The following is a 23,715-nucleotide window of genomic DNA, read 5'->3' as shown; positions in this document are numbered from 1 at the left end:
CAGATTCAGCACACAAGACACCTGATGCTCGCTGGAGCAGAGGCGTAACCACGGTGACAACACACACACACACACACACACACACACCTTCTCCGGTCGCCTCACCTGTAAAATCATCGCCACGTAGGGAGTGTGTAAATTAACATGTGGAAAGTAGCGCTCTCGTATCTTCATTATCGGCCCTAATCATAATGATGAGGTAAGTCATTAATTATTCAATTAATTTTCTTCACCTGTCGAAAATTCCTTTTTTTTAACTCGCTGAAAGACGTGAACGAGTATTTCTTGGTTGCGTGTGTGTGAGTGAGATAGAGAGTGAGGTATGTGTGTGAGTGAGTGTGTGAGTGAGGTATGTATGTGTGTGAGTGAGGTGTGTGTCTGTGTGAATGAGTGAGTTACGTGTGTGTGTGTGAGTGAGGTATGTGTGTGAGTGAGTGAGGTGTGTGTCTGAGTGAGTGAATTAGGTGTGAGTGAGTGTGTGAGGTGTGTGAGTTGTGTGTGTGTGTGAGTGAGGTGTGGTTGTGAGTGAGGAAGATAGAGAGAGAGAGATAGTAAGTGAGATAGTGAGTGAGTGAAAGTGTGTGAGTGTGTGTTATTTATTTTCTCTCATCCCTCTCAATTTCTCCCATTCACCCTGGAGCAGACCCCCCCCCCCCCCCCCAACCGGTGGTCTGACTCTTTGGCTTCCAAAAAGAGAAGAATACATTCCAGGGGGCCGGATGAAGGGGGGAGGGGTGATACCCGTGGAGAAAAGTGGGTAGTGGGATAAATGACAAGAAAAAGGCAGATGGAGGAGGCAGAAGCTCTGTGGGGGCAGATGACCTTGACTGTGACCCCCCCTGTGTGTGTGTGTGTGTGTGTGTGGTGGGGGGGCACTTGCGCTCCCGAGTGTGAGAGAGAAAGGAAGAAACCCTTTCAATCAAGTCACCAGCGTCGTCATAAAAGAACACGGGCCCGGCCTCCGGGTACATCGTAAAAATGTCCGCTCTCGTGTGTGTGTGTGTGTGTGTGTGTGCGCGCGCCCACCTCTTCCGACAGCTGCGAGTAGTGTGTCTCGGCGGTGGCGAGGATGAGCACGGGGCTGAAGGAGGGCACGTCCTGCAGCAGGGTGAGGAAGGTGCTCTTCACGGTGTCGCTCACCGCCTCCCACCACTCGGAGATGTACGGCATGAACACCACGCTGGGCACGCTGCGGCGGGCCTCGCGGAACACCTGCAGACACACACACACACACACACACACACACAGGTCAAACACACACCGTTGCCAGTGCAAATTATTTAAAGCCTTCAAATCCAATAAATTGACGAGCCTCTCAGGGTTTCAACCACCTGTGCAGCAGATAATCTGTGTGTGTGTGTGTGTGTGTGTGTGTGTGTTACCTGAGCACAGGACTCCTCTGGCGTCTTGGCGCTGACGGAGTAGAGCGTGGGCAGGTCCAGGCGGTGCACCGGCAGCTTGTCCAGGTGGTGCAGCAGGGCGGGGGCCATGTGGGAGCTCTGGCCCGAGCCCGGGGCGCCGGCCAGCATCAGACGAGGCCGGTACGCCGTGGGCTGGCGGAGGGCAGAGCTGGGGGGGGGGGGGAATAAGTAAGCATCATATATCAGGGACCGGGCGTCGTGGTGCTGTGGTTCATTACGGCCCGGCGGCAGCAGCTCGGTTCTGTTCATTTAGAGCTAGTCGTCACTAACGACCCCGTGAATGCTTTTTTTTTTTTACGTAAACTGCGGCGGCGGGCTTTCACCGGGGACGCCACCTCGGCACGTGTGGACTATACCATCAGAAAATATAGATTATAATGGAAAATGATTTCTCCCTGCTTTATTTATAGTTTTGTTACAATGGTATTGTTTTTGTTTCTTTATTTGTATGTTTTTTAGTTTTTTTTTGCTTCTCTTTATATATAGAATCTGAGAAATTGGAATATGTGTATGTGAGATTCTGAACACTAATAAAATATAAATACAAAATAAATTTAAAAAAGATAGATTATAGTCACACGCCGCTTTCAAAAAAATCAGCGGGGAAGGTTTTCAGGGAGAAAAATGGACGAGACGCTAAAAAAAATAAAGAGTTATAGGAAGACGATGGAGACGGTTTTTCCGAGAGCTTCCATTGTGGCGCAGGTAACAAATGAACCAATGAGAGCCCTCCGTGTCCGACATCTGTGAACCTACGCGTTTTGCCTGGAGGCGGATCCTTTTGTGCACGGCACTGAAAAATGATTCAGCCTTAAAAAACGAGACGCGTGATAACGGGAGAGGAGCTTCATGGATAGATGGTTCCAGTAAAAAAAAATTAAAAATCTCTCCATCCTCTTGCTGATACGACTTCTCTCCGTCTGCTCCGTGACTTATCTGGGTAATAAATGTTGCTTAAAATTTTTTTTCTTAATTAAGCGCCGTCCCTTCACTCGCATGAAGTGTGCGTGCTTCCCAGTGACACTGCATCATCTGTTAGATAACACTGGAGACTCGGCTACAGTCAATAAAAACAATTATAGTGGGGGGGGGCGGGGACTCACGTGGAGAAGTGGAGGAAGGGTCTGTGCGAAGAGGAGGAGGAGGAGGAGGAGAGGTGGAGGCTCTTTGGGGATGCAGCAGGCTGGACTTCATAGATGGAGGCGGAGCGTTGCTCCTCGTCATCATCGCTGTACAAGTCGTCCTCGAGTCGTTGATCAGCACCGCCTGGCACAGAGAGACAGGGGTCGTAACCATGGTGACCAATGAGCAGGGGTCATAACCATGGTGACCAATGAGCAGGAGTCATAACCATGGTGACCAATGAACAGGGGTCATAACCATGGTGACCAATGAGCAGGGGTCATAACCATGACCAATGAGCAGGGGTCATAACCATGGTGACCAATGAACAGGGGTCATAACCATGGTGACCAATGAACAGGGGTCATAACCATGGTGACCAATGAACAGGGGTCATAACCATGGTGACCAATAGGTGTTCAGGACTTTTGACCAAATTTCCAGGACCAAAATGTTTTGAAATCTCGGTGTGAACACGGAAAAGTGAGAAAATGTCGTTTTTAAACGAACAAAGAGAATTCCAAAGCATACAGTAAATAACCTACAAATGACACAAATTAATGAGACAATAGTTTGATTAAAAGAATAAACATTCATATAAATGTTCTTTTAAAAAACATAAATTATTTCAAACACATTTCCAAGACTTTAGAGATTTAATTTTCTTCAAGGACTTTTCTAGGCCTGGAAATAAGCATTTTTAAAATGCCATGACCGTAGGATCCCTGAGAGGGTTACGCTCTGCTTATACAGTCACGCACGGAGAGCGACTGCATCTATTTTTTTTTCAGCGGTGTGGGCAAATGCACTTAAAAGTTTGTCTCTGCAAAAGTTGAATCCTCAAAAGCTGTTAATGAGGTAATTTCACAGAAAAAAGTGACCATAAAAAATAAAAAAAAGAGAGAAAACTGGCTTATTAGGCGAGATGTAATGGGCATTTAAAGCGATACAGCACCCTGGGAACCGGGTGTCATTATCGGGAGCATCTCCCCTCAGCAATCTGCCAGCGGTCAAGTGTTGCACTGCGGATAATCTGCTGTAAACACGTTTGTTGACTGGAGTGGGGAGCGGGAGTTAATATTGGAGTGCAAGGGGGGTGACTGGTTATCCAATCTGAGCCATCACCTCTATTCTCCAAGGGGGGGGGGGGTCGTCACACTTTAGACTCAGTGTGTGAGGGCCAAGGTGAAGTGGAGAAAACAATCAAATACTACAGAGTGGCAACAGTGAAAGCACAATAACCAACTTCCAGGACTTTAAACCAAATTTCCATGACTAATACAATTTTGAAATCTCAATGTATAGATGAAAAAGTGAGAAAATGTCATGTAAACTAAGAGAATTCAAAAGCACAGTATATAACCTTAAATGACTCAAATGAATGAGAGACGATAGTTTACATTCAAAGAATACAAATGTTTGTCTTTTCAGTTAAGGTGCGTTCACTTGCAGCGCGGAAAAATGCGCGCTGCGAGTATAAAAGAGCGTATGGCGGCTTAGATTTTGAGCGTTGTTCTTTTAAAAGCATATTAATTATTTAAAACTCAGCCTAAAATGCACATATATATATATAACACTTTTCCATGACTTTTCCCAACATTTTGGGATTTTTTTTCTTTCTCAAGGACTTTTCCAGGCCTGCAAATAACCATTTAAAAATTCTATAACTTGTCCAGGTTTTCCATGACCCTGTATCATATTGTTATGTTGTTGAAAACTAAATAAAAAGTGAGTAAAAAAAAAAGATAAATATCAGAACCGTTAACCAAAAGGACCAAAACCAGAATTAATAAAATGGTCGAGCTCTAAAATAAATAGAAATAGTTTACACATGAAACACAGAGAACGATCCTAAAAATGAGACGAGTGGTTAAAGAGACGAGCAGCACCGAGTCTTCAACACACACACAGGGGCGCCATTGTTATAAAAAAGGTGCTTTTCCAAAAACTTTGGGGATTTTTTTTAATCCAGGATTTTTCCAGATCTGGACATAACCATGTGGGGGGGGGGGGGGGGGGCGAAGTGAAAACAAAATGAAGCCACTCGGCGCTCCAGATCCTTACCGTGGGCGTCGTCGTCCCCGTCGGCGCACTGGGCGTGGGGGAAGACTCGGAGCAGCGCCTTCAGCACGAAGGAGAAGGAGCTGGCGAGCAGCGGCCGGAGGGCGGGGGACAGGGCCCGGCCGGGCGGAGCCAGGGCCCGCTGGGACGCCGGCACGATGGCGCCGATGGCCTTGCTGAAGTCGCCGGGCCCGAGGACGATGGAGGCGACGTCCAGGCTGAGCTTCACGCTGCTGCCGTAGATCTGGGGGTAGCGGCGCCGCAACGCCGCCAACGCCGTCTCCGTGCAGAGCGCTTTGATGTCAGCGCCGCAGTAGCCTGGGAACACACACACACACACACAGCGTCAGAAACACATGAGGGCAAAGGGCAAAACTGCCCCTCAGAGATATAATGTTGCCCCTGATGTCACTAGGAGAGGCTAAAATACCCCATAACCTACTCTCGTCATTTTGATGATGTAATAGCGTTTTGTTTGTGTTCTTTGTTGTGTGTCGTATCTGTACTTCCTGTACTCGGCAGGTACACACACAAAATTATAAATATAAAAAATAAAAATAAAAAAGTTTGAATAGTTAATAGTTGTTAAAAAAATGTAACAATAAATAACCACAAAGAAATAGATAAATAAAATTGTCTGATTTATGTTTTCTGTCTTTTTTTGTTACAAAAAAGTCTCAGGAAACATTTTGAATCTGTAGACTTCTGCCTAATAGTCTTATTATTGCATAATAGTCTTATTACTGCCTAATAGTCTTATTATTGTCATTTTTTATTATTATTATTGCTCATATCCTGTAAGCCTAATAAGTATATTTTTTATTTTAAAACAAAAGGTTAAATATTACTTCATAATGTTCAAAAAATGCCCCAATTTCATTTTAAATGCTCCTGGATTATAGACAGTGGGGGAAAAAACTGCCCCTCAAAAAATATGTAAATGTCCCACACTGACACACACACACACACACACACACACACACACACACACACACACACACACACACACACACACACACACACACACACACACACACACACACACACACACACACACACACACACACACACACACACACACACACACACACACACACACACACACACACACACTATAGATTTCTTAAAATTGCTAAATATGGGATTTGACCAAAGGTGGCATATATTTACACATGCATTTGGCCGTCGCTCTCTTACCGACACACTTTTCTGCTAGTTCATCGACGAATGGCTCGGACAGTTTGGGGCTCCAGTCCCGCGTGTGAATCTCCAGGATTTGCTTCCTGGCCTTGTGGTTGGACGGCGGGACGAGAGACACACGAGGAAAAAAAAGAGCAGAATCGAATGATGAGCAGATGAGGAGGACACTACTAACAAAACAATGTAAAAACACTATAAATAAAACTAGATTTGATGAGCGAAGAAACAAAACAACGGCATTTAAAGGCCATTGACACCAGGGGAACGCCGTACCGCGTCTCCATCGAGTTCTGACGACAGCGAGAGAAAAATCAAGAGCAATCCAGAGCGAGAGCGTGAGGCGCGCTGACATTCCGTTTCATCGCCTCCGCGGGACTCCGGTGAGAACACAGTGGTCTTTTTGGGGAAGCAAGGGAAACACTTCTCATCACGTTTCACCACATCTCTCACTTCTATTTAAAAAAAGGGACGACTGAGCCGGCTTTCATGTGGCTTTTTTAGGGCGGTTTTCATTCCCGCGGCTCAGAGTGGATTTTAAAGCCGTGCGCTGGTGAGCTCAGCCGGTCCTTTCGACGACCGGCGAGCCCACGAGCGCCGCACGGCGGGGGGGGTCACCTCCGCCGCGCCCGTCGTCCGACTCATTTAACGCGTTTTTGCACGCGCGGCACGGGCAAAAAAAACAACAACAAGTGCCCTCGAGTGACAGATTAAAAGCGTAAAGCGCGGCCATAATTCTTCTGGTAATTATTTTTAATTTCCCCGAAAAACACAACGAGCATCTGCTTCGCCGTTTGCTCATTGGATCAAAACATCCGACGGGTCGGGGGGCGGGGGGGTTGCAGAGCCTCTTAAGAGCCAGAGGGCTTCCGTGTTCCGTGTACTAATTTCGCGGCACGACTCCCGTTTTACTTTCTGCAAGCTGGGTGCCGCACGCACACACAGAGCACACGCAGAGCACATGCAGAGCACACGCACACGCAGAGCACTGCATGCACATTAAGTTCTCCTCACACAGGATGTTTTTGTGTTCTCCGATATCACAGTTAGACAAACTGAAATCTCGGTGTACACATGAACATATCTGAAAATGTAGTATTCAAACAATGAGAATTACAAAGCATACGATACACCTTAAATGAAACAAATGAATGAGACAATAGTTTGATAAAAAGAATAAACATTTCTATTCATGTTTATTCCTTTAAACACTTCTATAAATGTTTATTCTTTATGTGCAAATCCATCTGTTTATATTAATTATTTCAAACTCAGCGTAAATGAACATGTGATTATAACAATTTTCATGACTTTTCCAAAACTTTTATGATTTAAGTTTTTTTCCATGACTTCTCCAGGCCTGGAAATGACCATTTTAAAATTCCATGACTTTTCCAGGTTTTCCATGACCGTACGAGCCCTGCTTTAAACCAAATTTCCAGGCACACATTTATTTTATCTCTAGCGCGAGAAGACCCTACATTTGTCCCTACATTTTTCTTTCCAGGTCTTTCTAGGCCTGGAAATAACAAAAAAAAATTATGACTTCTCCAGGTGTCCTGTGACCCTCGGAGCCCGCGTGAAGTCCGGCTGTCATCGACTCACCTTCTTGTCCGGCAGGTTGAACAGAAACTCGCGGTCGAAACGTCCGGGCCTCCGGAGCGCCGGGTCGATGGAGTCGAGTCTGTTCGTAGCGCCGATGACCACGACCTCCCCGCGGCTGTCCAAGCCGTCCATCAAGGCCAGCAGGGTGGAAACAATAGAACTGGGAAGGGGAGGAGGAGGAGGGGGGACATGATGTGAGCACACGTTTACAGCCCAGGTACTTTAGCGAGTAGATAAACAAACACAAGACTTCCAACACAGAGCAGCGTGGGCGCAAAGCGGATCAAAGGCGATGTTTACGTGACTGGAGCTCCACGCGCGTGTTCACCCAGCAGGGGGGAGATGGGAGAGCGTTTATGAAACGCGGGGGCATGAAGCGCATTTAAGTTTTTGAATAAACTTCCCTCCGCGCAATTTACATTTCACAAAAACAAAGTATTATATATTTCTAGACGGCGTATCGTTCCCGTAAGGATCAACTGCAAGCTGCGCCGGCATAATGGGATACTTCCTCACCTGCGGTTCAGACCCCGAAATGGTCTCGACAACAAGTGGATGTGGATGTTATCGCCATGGCAACTCGTAGTAACAATTACAGACACGAGAGCGAGAGCGAGGGAGAGAGAGTCACTGATGCGAAGCAGCCGAATCCAAATGAAGCCAATTTTCTTTCCACAAAATAAATAAATAAATACAGCTGCAGTGGCATGACGGGATATTTAAAAAGGTCCTGCGCCACCTGTTGGCCATGAAGGTAACGGCAGCGGGGAGGACAGGTGAGCCCTTACCTGTGGATCTGGTCCTGCCTGCAGGAGCGGACCGGAGCCAGGCCGTCGATCTCATCGAAGAAAATGATGGACGGCCTCATCAGGTAAGCCTGAGCAAGAGCACACACACACACGACGCACACACACACACACACACACAACACAAACAAACAAGGCACACACACACACACAAGACCCACAAACACAAGACCCAGACACACATACAAGACACACACACAAGACCCAGACACACACACACACAAGACCCACAAACACAAGACCCAGACACACACACACACAAGACCCACAAACACAAGACCCAGACACACATACAAGACACACACACAAGACCCAGACACACATACACACACACACAAAGACATACACACACACAAGACCCAGACACACACACACAAGACCCAGACACACAAGACACAGACACGACACACACAAGAGACACACACACAAAACAAACATTATAATTCTGCTCGTTGAAAGGTAACGTAGCTCATAGAGTTCCGTTTTCTTAAATATTCGAGTGAAGAAACTCGTCGACATCGAGTCACAACAGATGATTCCTCTGCCGGCCTCGGGGCCTCGGGGCCTCGGAGCCTCGGGGCCTCACCTGGTCGAAGAGGAGGCGCAGCTGGCGTTCCGATTCCCCGACCCACTTGCTGAGACAGTCGGCTCCTTTCCTCATGAAGAAGGAAACCTTGCGGTCTCCTTGGCTGCACTCGTTGGCGAGCGCCCGCGCCACCAGCGTCTTCCCGGTGCCCGGGGGGCCGTAGAACAAACAGCCTCTGAAATAAAGGAGAGGAAAAGGAGGATGGAAACGCCCCCGTGTTCATTTTGACAACGGGCCAGAGCGAGAGGAACCCTTTGATGTCGGGAGGCGTGTTCTCCTCACCTGGGAGGCTGAATCTTAAACCTCTCGAAGATCTCCGGGTAGAGCAGCGGGAACACGACCATCTCCTTCAGAGACTGGATGTGATTACTGAGGCCGCCCACGTTGTCGAATTTCACCTGGGGAGAGAGACGAGAGAAACACACACACACACACACACACACACACACACATTAGTACAGTTTACACATTTTGACCAGTGGATTTTCATGACTTTTCCATGACTTTAAACCAAACTGAAATCTCGGTATAAACATGAAAAATGTAGAAAATTGTGCGTATTGAGAGTGTACGCCGGCTTATATTTTGAGCGTCTTTCTTTAAAAAAACATATTAATTATTTCAAACTCCATGAAGTCAAACGCAAATGAACATGTGATAACAAATTTCCATGACTTTTCCAAACTTTTTATGATTTAAGTTTTTTCCATGCCTTTTATTCCATGACTATTTTTCCATGACTTTTCCAGGTTTTCCATGACCACAACCCAAACCCTGTTAGTAACTGATGAAACATCTCTATTCAAAAAGAGTAATTCCCTCATAAATGCTTCGAAATTCTTTTATTTTATTCCCCCGGTTCAAACTCACGGAGCTATCGAGGTTCATGGGATCCACGTCGGCCAAGCTGGCGCCCACTTTCGCCCGATCTCGCAGCACGCTGCTCGCCAGGTCCTCCGACGCCAGGTTCATGGGCAAACACCTGTGGGGGGGAGGGAGAGAGAGAAAGAGAGAGGCGAGGGGAGAGAGGAGAGATGAGAGGGGACAGGACAGGAGAGAGGAGATGGGAGAGAGAGAGAGAGAGGGAGAGGGGAGGAGAGGGAGAGGACAGGAGAGGGGAAGGGAGAAGGAAAGGAAAAGAGGGAGGAGAGGAGAGAGAGGGAGAGAGAGCGAGAGAGAGAAATAAGTATTGTTGTTTTAATAGAACCAGGTATCTGAAGCGCTTCAAAAGCAAATGTAACATTTAAAACCCGTTGGTTTCTTACCTGTTCCTGGCTCGGCTCATGCTCTTGCTTTTCCTCCGCTCAAAGCGCTCTTCATCAGAAGACGAGGTGGTGTCGCTGCTGTGGATGGCATGTTTCTTTACTCTGGCGTGGCGAAACAATCTAGATTCAGTATCACGCCGTTACACAGTCACACAACGCTGACTCAGCAGAGACCAGCGAAAAGACACACGATGACCTCCGTTCACGAGGCGAGGTCGTCGAGGACACGTTTAGAAAGCTGCTCGTGAGGACCAACCTGATATGGCTTCTTCTCGCTGGGGATCTGTGGGTGTCAAAAAGGGAGGGGTCGCTCTGTTTCCTGTTCACCGGTTCTGAGAGAGAGCAGAGCGGCAGGTTAGCGCCCGGCGTCGAGCAGTCGACACCAAGAGAACGAATAAAGGGGCGGGGCGACGCACCGATGGGTGGCGCCTCGTATCGCTGCACCGTCTTCCGCTGCCTGAGGTTGTACGGTCGGTCGTTTTCCTCCCCGGCCTCTTCCGCTTCGTCCCCTTCGTCCCCTTCGTCCTCGGCGTCCTCCTCCTCTTCCACGCCGTGAGAATCTGAACGTCGCAAAAGAAAAGAGGCAAAAAAATAATGCGGTTTCACACTTTTCATTTCTTCTTAAATGAAGGAACACTTTCAGTATTGATGAGTTCAGTTCAAGTCTCTCTCTCTCCTCTCTCTCTCCTCTCTCTCTCCTCTTTCCTCTCCTTCTCCTCCTCTCTCCCGTCTACTGTCCTGTCCTCTCTCCTGTCCTCTCCCTCTCTCTCTCTCCTCCCCTCTCCTGTCCCCTCTCCCCTCCCTCTTTTCCTTTCCTTCTCCCCTCCCCTGTCCCTCTCTCCCATCTCCTCTCCCCCTCTCTCTCACTTTTCCTTTCCTTCTCCCCTGTCCTGTCCTCTCTCTCCTCTTCTCTTCCTCTCTCCCCTCTCCTTCTCCTCTCTCCCTCCATAAGTACAACATGAGTGGGACCCTGACCTTCCGTTACTTCCTCCCCTTCATCCTCCTGCTCGTTCTTCGTGAGGACCTTGTGGTGTGTGGGCATGCTGAACGTGCTCCTGCGCATGGACTTCCTGCGCTTCACCCGAGAATACATGTCCATGTTTTCCTGAAAATATTTAAAAAAGATGACATTTAGTCACATAAGATCATCATCCGGCAGCCGCAGCGTAACTCTTCCATCACCAGGGGCCGTGTGTGTGTGTGTGTGAGTGTGAGTGAGTGTGTTAACGGCTCACTCACCTCCACAGTCGCTCCGGTCCACATGCGGAGACGCTCCACTTCGCGGTTCTGCCTGATGCTGCTGATGTTGTCCATCTCCTGAAGGACAGCCTCAGCAGTGCTACACACACACACACACACACACACACACACACACACACACACACACACACACACACACACACACACACACACACACACACACACACACACACACACACACACACAGAGACACACACACAATTACAAACTGAAGCCCAACATGGGTAAACAACGCTCGTCTCATTGAGGTATTTAGTCGTTTTTGAACAGGCGTTAAAAGTTTTTCTTCTTCAAATTTTAAAAGAATAACGATGACAGTAAAGTTGTGACCTTCATCTCTAACTTGAGGTCATTCACATCAACATTAGATGAACCGGAGTGGAGGACTTGTAGCCATGACTACGCTGCTGCACCGGTACAACACTGTCTAAAACGGACCTTTTAATGTCCAAATTCTGAAGAGGACAGATTGAGCCGGATATCCTGTTGGTGGCGGTCCAATTCAATGTGTTCCAAGGTGAATAAAGAACTCTTCTTCTCTGAGATTGGCTAAGACAGGCGGCGTGAGCCGAGCGACTGGCAGGCGTACCTGTTGACCAGCTGGTCAAACAGCAGGCTCTGATTGAGGTGTTCAAATTTGCTCTTCTTCCCCCGGCAGCTCCTCTTCAGCTCCACGTGGCCGTTCATGTGCGAGTGCTCTCCACCTCCGCTCTGCTCACTCCTGTGACTCAGGTGGGCTGCAGCGTGGACAAAAAACTTCAATCAGGAGAGACCGAGTCTTCGAAACGGTTACGTTCAATTAATGGCTTTTAAATATAAGGATTAAAAAAAGGGATACATTGAGGGAGAATTGCATTACCGTGACCATTTTGCATTATGCGAGACGACAACCTAGAAGTAGAACAAAAAAAGGGGGAAGCACAGACGACATGGGATTAATCACAACTCATGTTCTCACGGTTAAGTTTGTCCTTTTAAACGATTGAAGACAAATGAATGAAATCAGAGAACAAACTACCGTCGGAGGAAAGACTCGCTTATTTATTTATATAACTTTCTGTGCACAGCTTCGACCGAACTAAATGTGATTTATGCCAAAGACGATGCTCTAGCCCACAGGTGTCAAACACAACGCCCGCGAGCCAAATCCGGCCCGTCATTTCATGTGGCCCCCCGACGGCTTGAAAAACATGTGATCACCTTTTCTTAACCTTTTAAGCACCAAGCTTTTTTTTAGGCCTCTGCTCCGAAAATGGCACACCCACACTAAAAAGGCTGCATCTCTGCAACCACCAGGGCTATTTTAATCATTTTTACATTTCTAAAAAATATATATTTTGTTCAGATGTGTACATATCAGTCTATATGTTACTGGGTAAAAGTAAATGAAGGAGAAAAAAAAAATGTCGGGTCCGAATTGAAAAAAAGGACTTCCAGGATGATGATATGTTTGTAATGAGGCAGATGAAAGGTTTAAAACTCTCACAAATCATATTAAAATATGTAACATCTTCCCTGCAAAGTTTGACTTTGAAAAAGTGAAGCAGAACAAAGTTAGAGGTTTTAGTCCATCCAAAATTGAAGAATATCCTGTGGTTTTATTTTGAAGGCTTCAAATTAAATGGATTTATGTTCTGATATTAGAGAAAAGTTCTTATGTGCAATATTTCTACATTCAAATAAAAAATAATAAAATGCAAAAAGAGTTATTTAACAATAAGTTTGGGGGTAATTACACCGTGTTTCAGTTACAACCCTTTGATCCATGATGCTGACGTGTCCCACGGTGACCATTATTTTGACACCCTTGCGCTCGCCTATTTTAGTTGTGCCCAAAATCCTACACCATCATTCGGGAGGCGCCCCCGTGACATGTGAAAGGCTGACCTGGTGCGGTAGGTGGGAATCTCCCAGCTGACCCTCTGGACCTTGGTCTGCGGGGACGGGGAGGTGTCGCTGGAGCTCGGCTCGGAGGCGGCCTGCCGCCGCGTCCGCTTGGAAGGGGGAGGCAACCGCGGGCTGCTGGGACTGCTCACGTCGCTGCTGGGCTCCTTCTGTCGGGGAAAAAACAAAACAACGATCGCACCACTTTCAGAGAGAGAGAAAGAAAATGACAGGAAACAAGAGATAGGAAGAAAAGGAAATGAAAAGAGGACGCTTCGTCACCTATACGGCGACAGCCCGTCGAAATCGCTCTGCATAAAACATTCGCCCCCGCCAGTCGCCGGGTGAAGCCGGAAGATTAATCAAATAAACGGGCGAGCGTGAACGAACTGATCGGGGAACAAATCAAATCCACGTCAAGGCGAAAGCGAGAGCTTCAAACGGGGAGAATAAACAGCACAGGGGACGACGATGAGACGAGGCGCCTCCTCCACGTATCCCCCCCCTTCACAGCGGAGGAGACGCGCCTGTCTCCTCTTTCTGACGGACAGACTCGATGGAGATAGATGAAGTCGTGCATATCAAAATCTTTTCCCCTCCCAGACAGTCATAAAACAATCGGCTGCAGGAAAGAGAATATTTGGGGGGGAACTGTTGAGCATCAAGTGTCCAAAAAACAATCAGGTGTGAATAACATTGTGAAAGTGTATTATGTGCATCCCTCTCCAGCCTGTTTAACCACCGCATTAATCATGTGTCATCCATTATGTGCAGGCAGGGGAGGGGAGGGGGGGGACTCCCAATTTCAGCCAATTAAAACTCAAGAACGTGCTTTATTGCCTTTACCAACTAATTATTATGTGCAAAGTGCTATAATACTCCTAAAAAAAGTTGATGCAGTGACACAGGGCACTCTTGGTTCCCCTGCACAATCTCAATGTTTACATTTTGAGATGAAAAGGGGGTGTCATGTTGCCTTGGAGGTCAGCGACCAGAGCGTGGGCATTTCGAATAAGTACCAAAAAATACATTTTTAAAATGGGGGTAATGTAGAAATCAATGCATTTCAAAACACTTTTTGTTGTCATAAAAGCATGCTACATCCGGGTCTTCGCATGCATTCACAACAGAAAGTTCACAGAGTTCACGCCGGGCACTCGAGCCGGTGTTACGGTTCAACAGGCGACCGTGTTAACTGGCGACTTTGAACCGAACGCGTCCGTTGTTGTCGTGGTTACGACGGCCGTCAGAAATGCCACTTGGTGCAATTTTGTAATAATTTGAAACGAACCCTTTATATATTAATATATACTATATAAATTAAACAATGCGGCATTTACGACAGCAGCTACGTGTTTTTTCCTATTTCCAACAGCTGTCTGTAACTACGACGACAACGGACGAGTTAAGTTCAAAGTCGCCAGTTAACACGGTCGCTTCTTACACCGCAACACCGGTCAACTGTTGTGAACCCGGGACTCCCTTCCCCCAACCGCCGGCTAGCTGCAGCCCGACAGGCAACTAGCTTAACTTCCGAGCTTTATTCTCTCCACGTTTTTTGGGGAGGAGGAATCGAGGGAGAACTAAACCACGCCGATACATCCGGGGGGCCGGGGGGCGAAGACACGCCGACTAAAACCCTTTTATTTAGAGGTGAATCGCGGGAGAAGTCAGTCGGGTGAAATTGGCCAAACACAAAGGGAACCCAACTTAGGCGCTAAGCTAAGGGGGGAGCTAACCCGTAAAATAATGGCAAAAAAACGAACCTGCAAGCGACACTCCGCCGTTACACGTCCGTTGGTGAGTCTCGCGCGCGAGCCGTTGCGTGTCAAAGCGTGTCAACGTTTTTTTACTCCTTGAATTGCACGTTAGCGTGTTTTTTTGTGGGGGGGAAGCACCCGTGAGGCCGGCTAGCTTAGCTTAGCCGGTGCAGAGAAAAGGGAAAAGAAGAAAAGAAGAAGAAAACCCTTCCTCGGCTTACATGTTCTTCAGAGTTTCGCTCGGTTCTTGACGACGACCTCGTCCTGGAGGAGATGAAGGGGCCGGTCCTCGGCCGCGGGCTCTTCCTTGTGTTCACCATGTTTGTTTGTCCCTTGCCCTCCGCTGACTCTCCTCCGCCGGCTCCAAAGACTGCCTCAGCGAGCGCAGCGTCCAGGCGCCATTTCTCTCTCTCTCCCTCCTCTCTTCCTGTGTCTCTCTCTCCCTCTCTCTGTCTGTCCGTGTCTCTCTCTCTTTCTCTCTCTGCCATGTTTGTCAGGTGCATTCATTTAGTTTTTACTGCCACAAAAAACAAACATAGATACTAATATAAATACCACAAGGAAGGCCATAAAAATAAATATAATCAATTGTGTTATTTACAGGAGGAATATTTCTGGTGATGCTGAATTCCATAAAGTATAAAACAACTATTTCACAGAAGGAATAAAAATACAAAATAAATACATTTATTACAGGTTAGTGAACTTGAGTACACGGTGTACCCTTACAATACATTTCTTAAACTTTACACAACATCTGGAGGAAGTTAATGTGAGAAAGGACATGAGCAAATCTATGCAAACGTGTAAAAAGTGGTTTTTCCCATTATGAGAATTATTATATAATGATGGTATGAATGATAATATCTTTTGGCAGTTCTTTACAATAATGCAAAGTTGTCTTCATTCTCCTCTTTCAGCTTTGCTCCTCTCCCACCGTTTGGTTTTTCCCATTATGAGAATTATTATATAATGATGGTATGAAAAGTGATGTTTAACAGTATTTTGCAGAGAACCTCCAGTGATCCTCTCAAGACGCCCCGTGGGATCCCTTGACCCCACTTTGGAGATCACTGCTGAAACCGAAGTGTGCACTTGTGTGTGTCTGTCTTTCTGTGTGTGTGTGTGTGTGTGTGTGTGTGTTGCCACTTCTATTTCTGGCTTGATCGGAAATGCAACTGTGCCATCCATCTGTTTCGTGTTTTTTGGGTTCAAGCGATGCCATTTAAACATTGTTGTGTTGCTTGGACCTCCAGAATCCAGATAAAACGAGTAAACTCACTATTAAAGAACTTTTTAAAATGCTTCAAGCGGCCCATGTGCGTGAATATACCTTGAATTTACAGCCAAATTAAGCATTTTTTGAGCCTTTTGATTACTTACCGGCTTCATCAGAGGGAATGTTTTCACTTACGTTGTGAATAATGCATATGGAAAGTGAATCAGCCACATATTCACTTAATTATTGATGAATTAACTGATAAATACTGTATTACAGTATATAAACCACAGGTGTGGTAACGGTGCCTACTCCTGGTGGTCGACAGGGGGCGCTATCTGCAACGTCCAAAGTTCACATTTTCTATTGGACGTAAAATAATAATATACGATATATGAAGAGATTAAGTGATAATAAATGTTATGACACAATATCAGTGTTCGGTGTGCAATGGGGGGACAGATGTTGAGCAGTGAGCAGTGTGTGGAGGAATAGGGAGAGTAGAGGTTGACTTTCACAAAGGAGGATAATGTTGTGTCCAGATGTGGTCTGGGTTCATCTCTCTGTGCCACAGATGATCGTTTAATACACGAGGATGAGAGGAAATGATTACTGCAGTAATTCATGATCATATCACAACAGACTGATTATTATCATTACGTCTATAACGATATGAGTGAAGGCAGACAGACAGACAGATAAACAGAAAGATAAACAGACAGACAGATATATATATATATATATATATATATATATAAACAGACAGACAGATATACAGACAGATATATACACACATATATATATATAGACAGACAGCTAGACAGACAGATATACCGATATATATATATATATATATATATATATATATATAATATATATAAACATACATATAGACAGACAGATATACAGACATATATATATATATATATAAACATATATATATAGACAGACAGACATAAACTATCACTGGTGCTGTATCCATGTAATACTGCAGCATCAGCATCAATCGGCTTCAGGCGCACGTGCTGAGCTCAGCAGCACCGGTTGGGTTTCACGACGACAGGAGAGTCGCTTTACGGCACTTCACGTCGCGCGCATCGCTCAGCAGAGGAGCCGCTGCAGATGTGTGTCTCCCGGGGGATTAACGGACACGCCGCGGACTGGTAAACCAGCAGGTGACCTTAACCTGCATCTGCGCGCGCGTGTGTGTATAGTGCGTGTTGTGGCACTCGGGTGCTCTGTGCGCGTGCACGTCTTTTCCGCGTTACGCCCACTTTACATAATGATCAATAACGTGTGTATCGGTGATGGATAGGTGATGACGCGTGAATGAGTTACCACTGCAGACCGAGGAGCAGGTTCAATTGTATTGAAATGCATTTTTAACGTTATGACGTTTCCTGCTTTGCTCATTTTACTTAGATGGAAAACACACGACGTCATGAAAGAGATTAACACTGTGGGGGGGCAGAAGGATGACAACTGGTGAGTCACAGCCATTAAAAGGGGTTGTTTTTCTCCTTTAAATTATCGTTATATAACAAATGCACCGTTTTAATTTAGGAATTGAAATCATTTTCTTCTATTTATTTATATTTATTTTGATTCATTCATTTAAAAAAATGCTAGTTTTTATTATTTCTATTTCTATTTAAATTTTCATTTTTTATATTTATCTATATATTTATTTATATCTATTTCATCTACTTCTATTAATTTATATTTATTCATATTTATTTATATTTATTTAGATTAATTCATTTAAAAAAATTCTAGTTTTTATTATTTCTATTTCTATATAAATTTTAATTTTTTATATTTATCTATATATTTATTTATATCTATTTTATCTACTTCTATTAATTTCTATTAATTTCTATTTATATTTATTTATATTTATTTATTTGTATTTTATTTCCCCATCTTGCGTGTGTTTTGTGTTGTTGAAAAAATACAATTCAATCAATTTTAAGTCACAAAAATGTCACCATAAAACATTTCCCCCCCCCCCAAAAAAGAATAATCTATACAACTCAATTACTTGATTGCAAAGGTCATTATCGAGTGTGACGCATCAAGAATGAGAAATCTATTATATTGCTCAAAGAGCGCTTTCTGGCATGCTGTAAAACAACTTTGAGGGGCGAGAACCCAATAATTCAACGTTTGAGTTCAATAGAGCGTCTGCAGGTGGAGTTCAGCGAGTCCTCTGCATAACGAGGGAATCACACACCTGTCTCTCGTCTCTCTGTCGGCTGCCAGCGGAGACAACGAGGAGCCAATGAGGCGCAGCTTCTCGGTGGAAGACCTCGTCGACGAGGTGGAGAAGCTCTGCTACGACGCCTCGGGGTCATCGAAGGTCAGACAGCTCATCATTAGCGCTCCGCTCCTTTGAATCCGTTTGCCGAACGGACGTTTTAAACATCGCACAAAGCTCAAAATTGTTGTTATCAGAGTGGAGATTTCTTTGCGGGGCCTTCTGGTTCCAGGTGGAGATGGTGGTGCGGCTGTGGAAGGACGGCTTCACCGTGAACGGCCAGGAGTTTCGCAGCTACGCCGTAGCGGAGAATCAAGACTTCCTGGACTCCATCAAGAGGGGGTGAGGGGGGGGGGTCCCGAAAACCACCTCATTAGTTCCTCTCCACGACTTGTCGAGCAATCCAAGGTGGAGGACGTCGGGTATTGCGACACATGTTATTCTCCCGCCCAATCAAAAGCGAACGTCAAAGCAATTATTGTTTTATATTAGTACTCATTCAACGAGATGCTGTGAGCTGTGACTTAATGACACACATTAAAATATATAAAACCTTTATTATAGTTTATCACAGTTTAAAACTGAACTACGGAGAACTGCATTAGATAAATGCCCAATAATATTATTTTCCATTTCTGCCAATATATATACATATATGTATATATATGTATATATATATATCTATGTATATATATATATGTATATATCTATGTATATATACATATCTATGTATATATATGTATCTATATATATATATATATATATATATTTGCAGAAATGGAAAATAATATTATCTTTTTAATATTCGCCTGAAGTTAAACATCTATATTTGTTTCGGTGGCCGAGCTGTTTATATCTAAATACTAACGGTGGTCTACGGTAGCCCAGAACGGACAAACCCAAATCTGTCCAAACCCTCCGCTTTAAGACAGAGAAAGCATTAACGTTCATTAGCGCTCGTTTATCACGTCGAGTCTGGTCTTTTTTGTCTTTCCCCCCCAGGGAGCTTCCCAAAGAGTGGGAGAGCAGGGCGGAGGAGGAGGAGCTGGAGGTCAGTGTGGAGGACCTGACGGAGGAAAACTACGTTCCCAGGAAGAGGGCCTTTCACCCCTTCAGCGGCCCAGGGTACCGACTTGGCAGGTAGGAGATCTCTGTTGTGATAACATCACAAAGTAAATACATTTTAGAGTATTATATATATATATTGTTGCAACACTATTTTACCTTTTTTTTTAAAGAATATTTATGTATATATATGTTCTAAATATTCAATCATGCACTTGAGTTGGATTTGTTGTTTATATTTTTAGATGCAATACTACTTTGTACCACTAGGTGTCCTTCTAAATCCAGAAACACCCACAAGCCAACAGGTCTGATGAACTCAGAGCCTCAACATGTTCAGACCGTCACTGTATGAATGCTCAATTGCACAGAAAGTCCCTATATATATATATATATATATATATATAAATATATATATATATATGCATGTTCTGTTCATTTCATTTATTTATGTATTTATTATATATATATATAACAATAAATAATAAAAAACAAATGTATAGATATATAAATATATACTAAAAACACACATATATATATATAAATATATACTATAAATATATATATAAATATATAATACAAATATATATATATTATTATATATAATTATTATATATAATTTATATATAATATATAATAACGTTTCCCTGATCCTCCATGTGTCCTCTGCTCCTGTCCACTCACAGTGTTGCTCCCAGAGTGGTGGCCAGGTCACCATCCGTGAACGAGGATGGAGAATCTCCTCCCATCCCCATGGTAACGCTAGACCACGCCCTCCCCGTTACCTCCCTGCAGATCTGGTTGGCCGACGGCAGGAGATTGGTGCAGAGGTTTAACCTATCAAACCGGTGCGTATACCCAAAAAAAAAAGCACCTCTCTCCACATCTTAGCTCGTCATCCCTCAAACGATATCTACATATTAAAGACCGACTTAGTATTCTGCACATGGACTACCTCGACACTTTGCACCCCGGCCACGCCGTCTGCAAATCCCATAATCTCAAGCATCGCCGAAAAAGAATTAGTTCGGGGGGATGACATAAGATTGTTGTTTGCCTGAGCTCTGGAAGCTGGCGAAGGGGGTTTGTTTGGGGATTACGTAATGCTTTGTTGAAGGCATGTCATACATCCATCTGCACACAGGCTGCAGAAAACATAATGTGAGATGTAGCAACAGAGTGGATCTATAAAATCCCCCCAGAGAGGGATTGCGTAACTGGGATGCTGGGTTAGCTGAAGGGATAGGGAGCGCTGAACCCCTCCCCCCCCCCAACCTTCAGCGTATGCAGGGCCGCCATAAGACCGCTTGCATATGGCGAGGCCGCGATTAATAATGGATGCTCTTCACGAGCGCAGGGAGACGTCACGTGTCGCAAGAGAGAGGGAGTCGAGTATTCGGGGTCGGCGATGCTTCGCTACTGAGGAGCCGTTCTGCCTCTCGTTGTCATGTGTTTTTTATTTATTTAGTTACCTCATTGTTCTCCCGGTTCTCCCCCAGCGTCGGCGACGTCCAAGATTTATTTAGGATTTATTTAGAATTTATTTAGAATTCATTAAAAATATATTTAAAATGTATTTAGAATTTGATTCGAATTTATTTAGAATTTGTTTAGAATTTACTAAGAAATCATTTAGAATTTATTTAGAATTTTAGTTTTTATTTAATTCCTTTACCTCATCTTTCTTTCTCCAGCGTCGCCGACGTCCAGGATTTCGTGGCGCGCTGCCAGAGGAGCTGCCCGCCCTTCGTCCTGACCACGTCCGTCCCTTTCCGGGAGCTCGACGACAAAGAGTTGAGTCTCCAGGAGGCCGACTTGGCCAACGCCGTCATCGTGCAGAGACCCCTGGACACGCAGGCCCCGTTCGGTCACTGCTGACGATGAAAGGGCCTCGATGCGACCCTCATTGCGGTCTCAACGCCCCCTTTTATCGATATATTCATAATATTGCTTTATTCTAAAGTCTGTGCTTTATTTGTTGTCGGTGCCTTCTTGGTCTTCTTCCTCCTGCCGACGGATCTCCCAAAACCACCAAACTCAAGAGGCAGATGTATCCATCTGTTGGTCCACCGCATGTTACCTTCCCTCCTTCCCTCATACACACACGGCAAATACCTTCACCTTTACCAGCATCACCCACCAACTCTCTCTAAAGTCTTTACCAAACTGCTATCGCCAGTTTTTCTTCAAGTAAAAAAAATATATATAAGGGGCTGATATTTTTAAATATATATTTATGTTTATAGTTTATATTAAATAAACACATATATTGATTTTTCACATTAATGCCATTTTTAACAGACGTAATATGACGCCGTGTTACTGTAATTTGCGTCGGCCTGACTGTTGAGTTGTATTTATTTAGAATTCATTTAGAAATTATTTATAATTTATTAGAATTTATTTAGAGGTTATTTAGAATTTATTTACAGTTGTTTCAGAATTTATTTTCAATTTATCTTGAATGTATTTAAAAGGTATTTAGAATTTATTTTAAATTTACTTAGAATTTATTAAGAGTTTATTCAGAATTTATTCAGAATTCATTTAGAGTTTATTTAGAATTTATTTACAATTGTTTCAGAATTTATTTAGAATTTATCTAGAATTTATTCTAAATGTACTTAGAATTTATTAAGAGTTTATTCAGAATTTATTTAAAATGTATTTAGAATTTATTTTAAATTGTTGCATATTTTGTTTTGGTCAACATTGTCTTTTCTTTATGAGGAGGGGGGATATATGGAACGCACAATGTATTGTTTTATTGTACTGCATCCGTTCACGGCATATCAAGGAATAATCAAAGTATTCAAACCTCTGCAGGTGTTTACTTCTTCTTTTTTAAGCCCTTTGAGCATTAAACATGCACGTTATGATGTGCTGCCAGGTGTGAAGGAAATATGAGCTGATGGAAGTGTTTGAGAATTGAGGCAGCGGCACCTGATTCTGATATGAATCACCTGTCACTGCAGATTCAGATTATACTTAGAGATGCAGGAGCCGTCACTGAGCCTAAGGAGAGTCTGATGCTATGGAAGTGGGCAATGGGTTAACAAATAATGTGTGTGTGTGTGTGTGTGGGGGGTAAATAAGGCATCTTATGTTTCTTGGCTTTCCCCCCCCCCCCCCCCCGTCTCCGGCTCTACGCTTCCTGCCCGGCAGGCGAAACGCCATTATCCATCTTCAATATTTAAAAGCAACGGGGAGTGTGTGTGTGTGTGTGTGTGTGTGTGTGCAGAACAGACGAGCGTTTGTATCGGCCCCGCGGCTGCAGGATGAGGAGATGACAGCCGCGGGCCGGTCAAGGTCACGGGGGTCTGGAATAGTGTAATCCCCTCTGGAGAGTGACCTTTCTGAGAGGTCACATTGTGAGATGTTGACCTGAAGCAAAATAAAGGTTCTAAAATGGTTCTTTAAAAGGCTTTGTGGTTCCTGGAAGAACCATCGCCGAAGGAAATGGTTCTCTGCAGAACTGTTTTAAAATGTTCTCTGTGGAACCAAATACGGTGCCTTAAAGAACCATGTTTTTAAGGTTCTTTGAGACACCTTTATAGGTTCGTTGAAGAACTCTTTAAGGAAATGGTTCCTTAAAGAACCCTGGGTTGAAAGGTTCTTTGTGGAACCGAAAATGGTGTCTTAAAGAACCATGTTTTAAGGTTACTCTTCAAGGAAATGGTTCTTTAGAGAACCCTGGAATGAAATGTTCTCTGGAACCAGATACGGTGCCTTAAAGAACCATTTTCTAAGGTTCTTTGAGACACCTTTATAGGTTCTTTGAAGAACTCTTTAATGAAATGGTTCTCTAAAGAACCCTGGTTTGAAAGGTTCTTTGTGGAACCAGATATGGTTCTTCGATGGCATCCCTCTGAAGAACCATATTCGGTTCCATGTAGCACCTCCATGTCTCTGAGCATCATGGCGAGGAAAAGAGGGAACACGTTCTCCTCTCTCTACATATTTAATATGCGTAAGGGAGTCTCTCTCCCACCTTTCCTCTCTGAAGGAACCCTTCTCGCTCTCTTTTTATTCTTTCTTTTCCCACATTCCTCTTCACGCATCATCGGAAACACACCCGCTGTAATGCGCCTCACATGGGGGGGGGGGGGGGGGGCTTCTTCGCTGTCAATGAAATGGTTTTCGGTGAGGGGTTTGAAGGCCTCGGTCTGGGGTCACCAGCCGAGGTCTCCGCGGCGTGTTTCTCGTG

General features: G+C 44.6%; 2 protein-coding genes across 3 annotated transcripts in view; one reads left to right on the top strand and one right to left on the bottom strand.

Annotated features, from left to right (window-relative positions):
• atad2b (ATPase family AAA domain containing 2B) overlaps positions 1-15,757 on the bottom strand; it is a 65,674-nt gene extending 49,917 nt beyond the window's left edge. The window contains exons 1-19 of one of the 2 annotated variants that reach the window (XM_056428102.1): positions 15,189-15,757; positions 13,211-13,377; positions 12,183-12,214; positions 11,913-12,060; positions 11,303-11,402; positions 11,039-11,168; positions 10,480-10,623; positions 10,320-10,395; positions 10,064-10,165; positions 9,669-9,780; positions 9,081-9,196; positions 8,799-8,973; positions 8,195-8,283; positions 7,407-7,566; positions 5,802-5,892; positions 4,608-4,922; positions 2,525-2,687; positions 1,383-1,569; positions 1,027-1,212 (exon numbers count right to left, since the gene is read on the bottom strand). In XM_056428102.1, coding sequence (XP_056284077.1) covers positions 1,027-1,212; positions 1,383-1,569; positions 2,525-2,687; positions 4,608-4,922; positions 5,802-5,892; positions 7,407-7,566; positions 8,195-8,283; positions 8,799-8,973; positions 9,081-9,196; positions 9,669-9,780; positions 10,064-10,165; positions 10,320-10,395; positions 10,480-10,623; positions 11,039-11,168; positions 11,303-11,402; positions 11,913-12,060; positions 12,183-12,214; positions 13,211-13,377; positions 15,189-15,470 — 2,775 coding nt within the window. In that variant the 5' untranslated portion in view covers positions 15,471-15,757. The remainder of the gene's footprint in view (positions 1-1,026; positions 1,213-1,382; positions 1,570-2,524; positions 2,688-4,607; positions 4,923-5,801; positions 5,893-7,406; positions 7,567-8,194; positions 8,284-8,798; positions 8,974-9,080; positions 9,197-9,668; positions 9,781-10,063; positions 10,166-10,319; positions 10,396-10,479; positions 10,624-11,038; positions 11,169-11,302; positions 11,403-11,912; positions 12,061-12,182; positions 12,215-13,210; positions 13,378-15,188) is intronic. The other variant, XM_056428103.1, reaches the window with a different exon arrangement.
• A 1,514-nt stretch (positions 15,758-17,271) lies between these two features.
• On the top strand, positions 17,272-22,329 carry ubxn2a (UBX domain protein 2A). Its single transcript, XM_056428119.1, has 7 exons — positions 17,272-17,361; positions 17,609-17,671; positions 18,449-18,545; positions 18,676-18,785; positions 19,446-19,583; positions 20,195-20,356; positions 21,203-22,329. The coding sequence occupies exons 2-7, from the start codon at positions 17,628-17,630 to the stop codon at positions 21,384-21,386; spliced, it is 735 nt and encodes a 244-aa protein (XP_056284094.1). The 5' UTR covers positions 17,272-17,361; positions 17,609-17,627; the 3' UTR covers positions 21,387-22,329.
• The last annotated feature ends 1,386 nt before the right edge of the window (positions 22,330-23,715 follow it).

The sequence above is a fragment of the Pseudoliparis swirei genome, chromosome 12 (assembly GCF_029220125.1).
Source record: "Pseudoliparis swirei isolate HS2019 ecotype Mariana Trench chromosome 12, NWPU_hadal_v1, whole genome shotgun sequence".
Classification (NCBI taxonomy): domain Eukaryota; kingdom Metazoa; phylum Chordata; class Actinopteri; order Perciformes; family Liparidae; genus Pseudoliparis; species Pseudoliparis swirei.
Note: the sequence above shows the minus strand (reverse complement) of the source record. Positions and strands in the feature narration are given on the sequence as shown.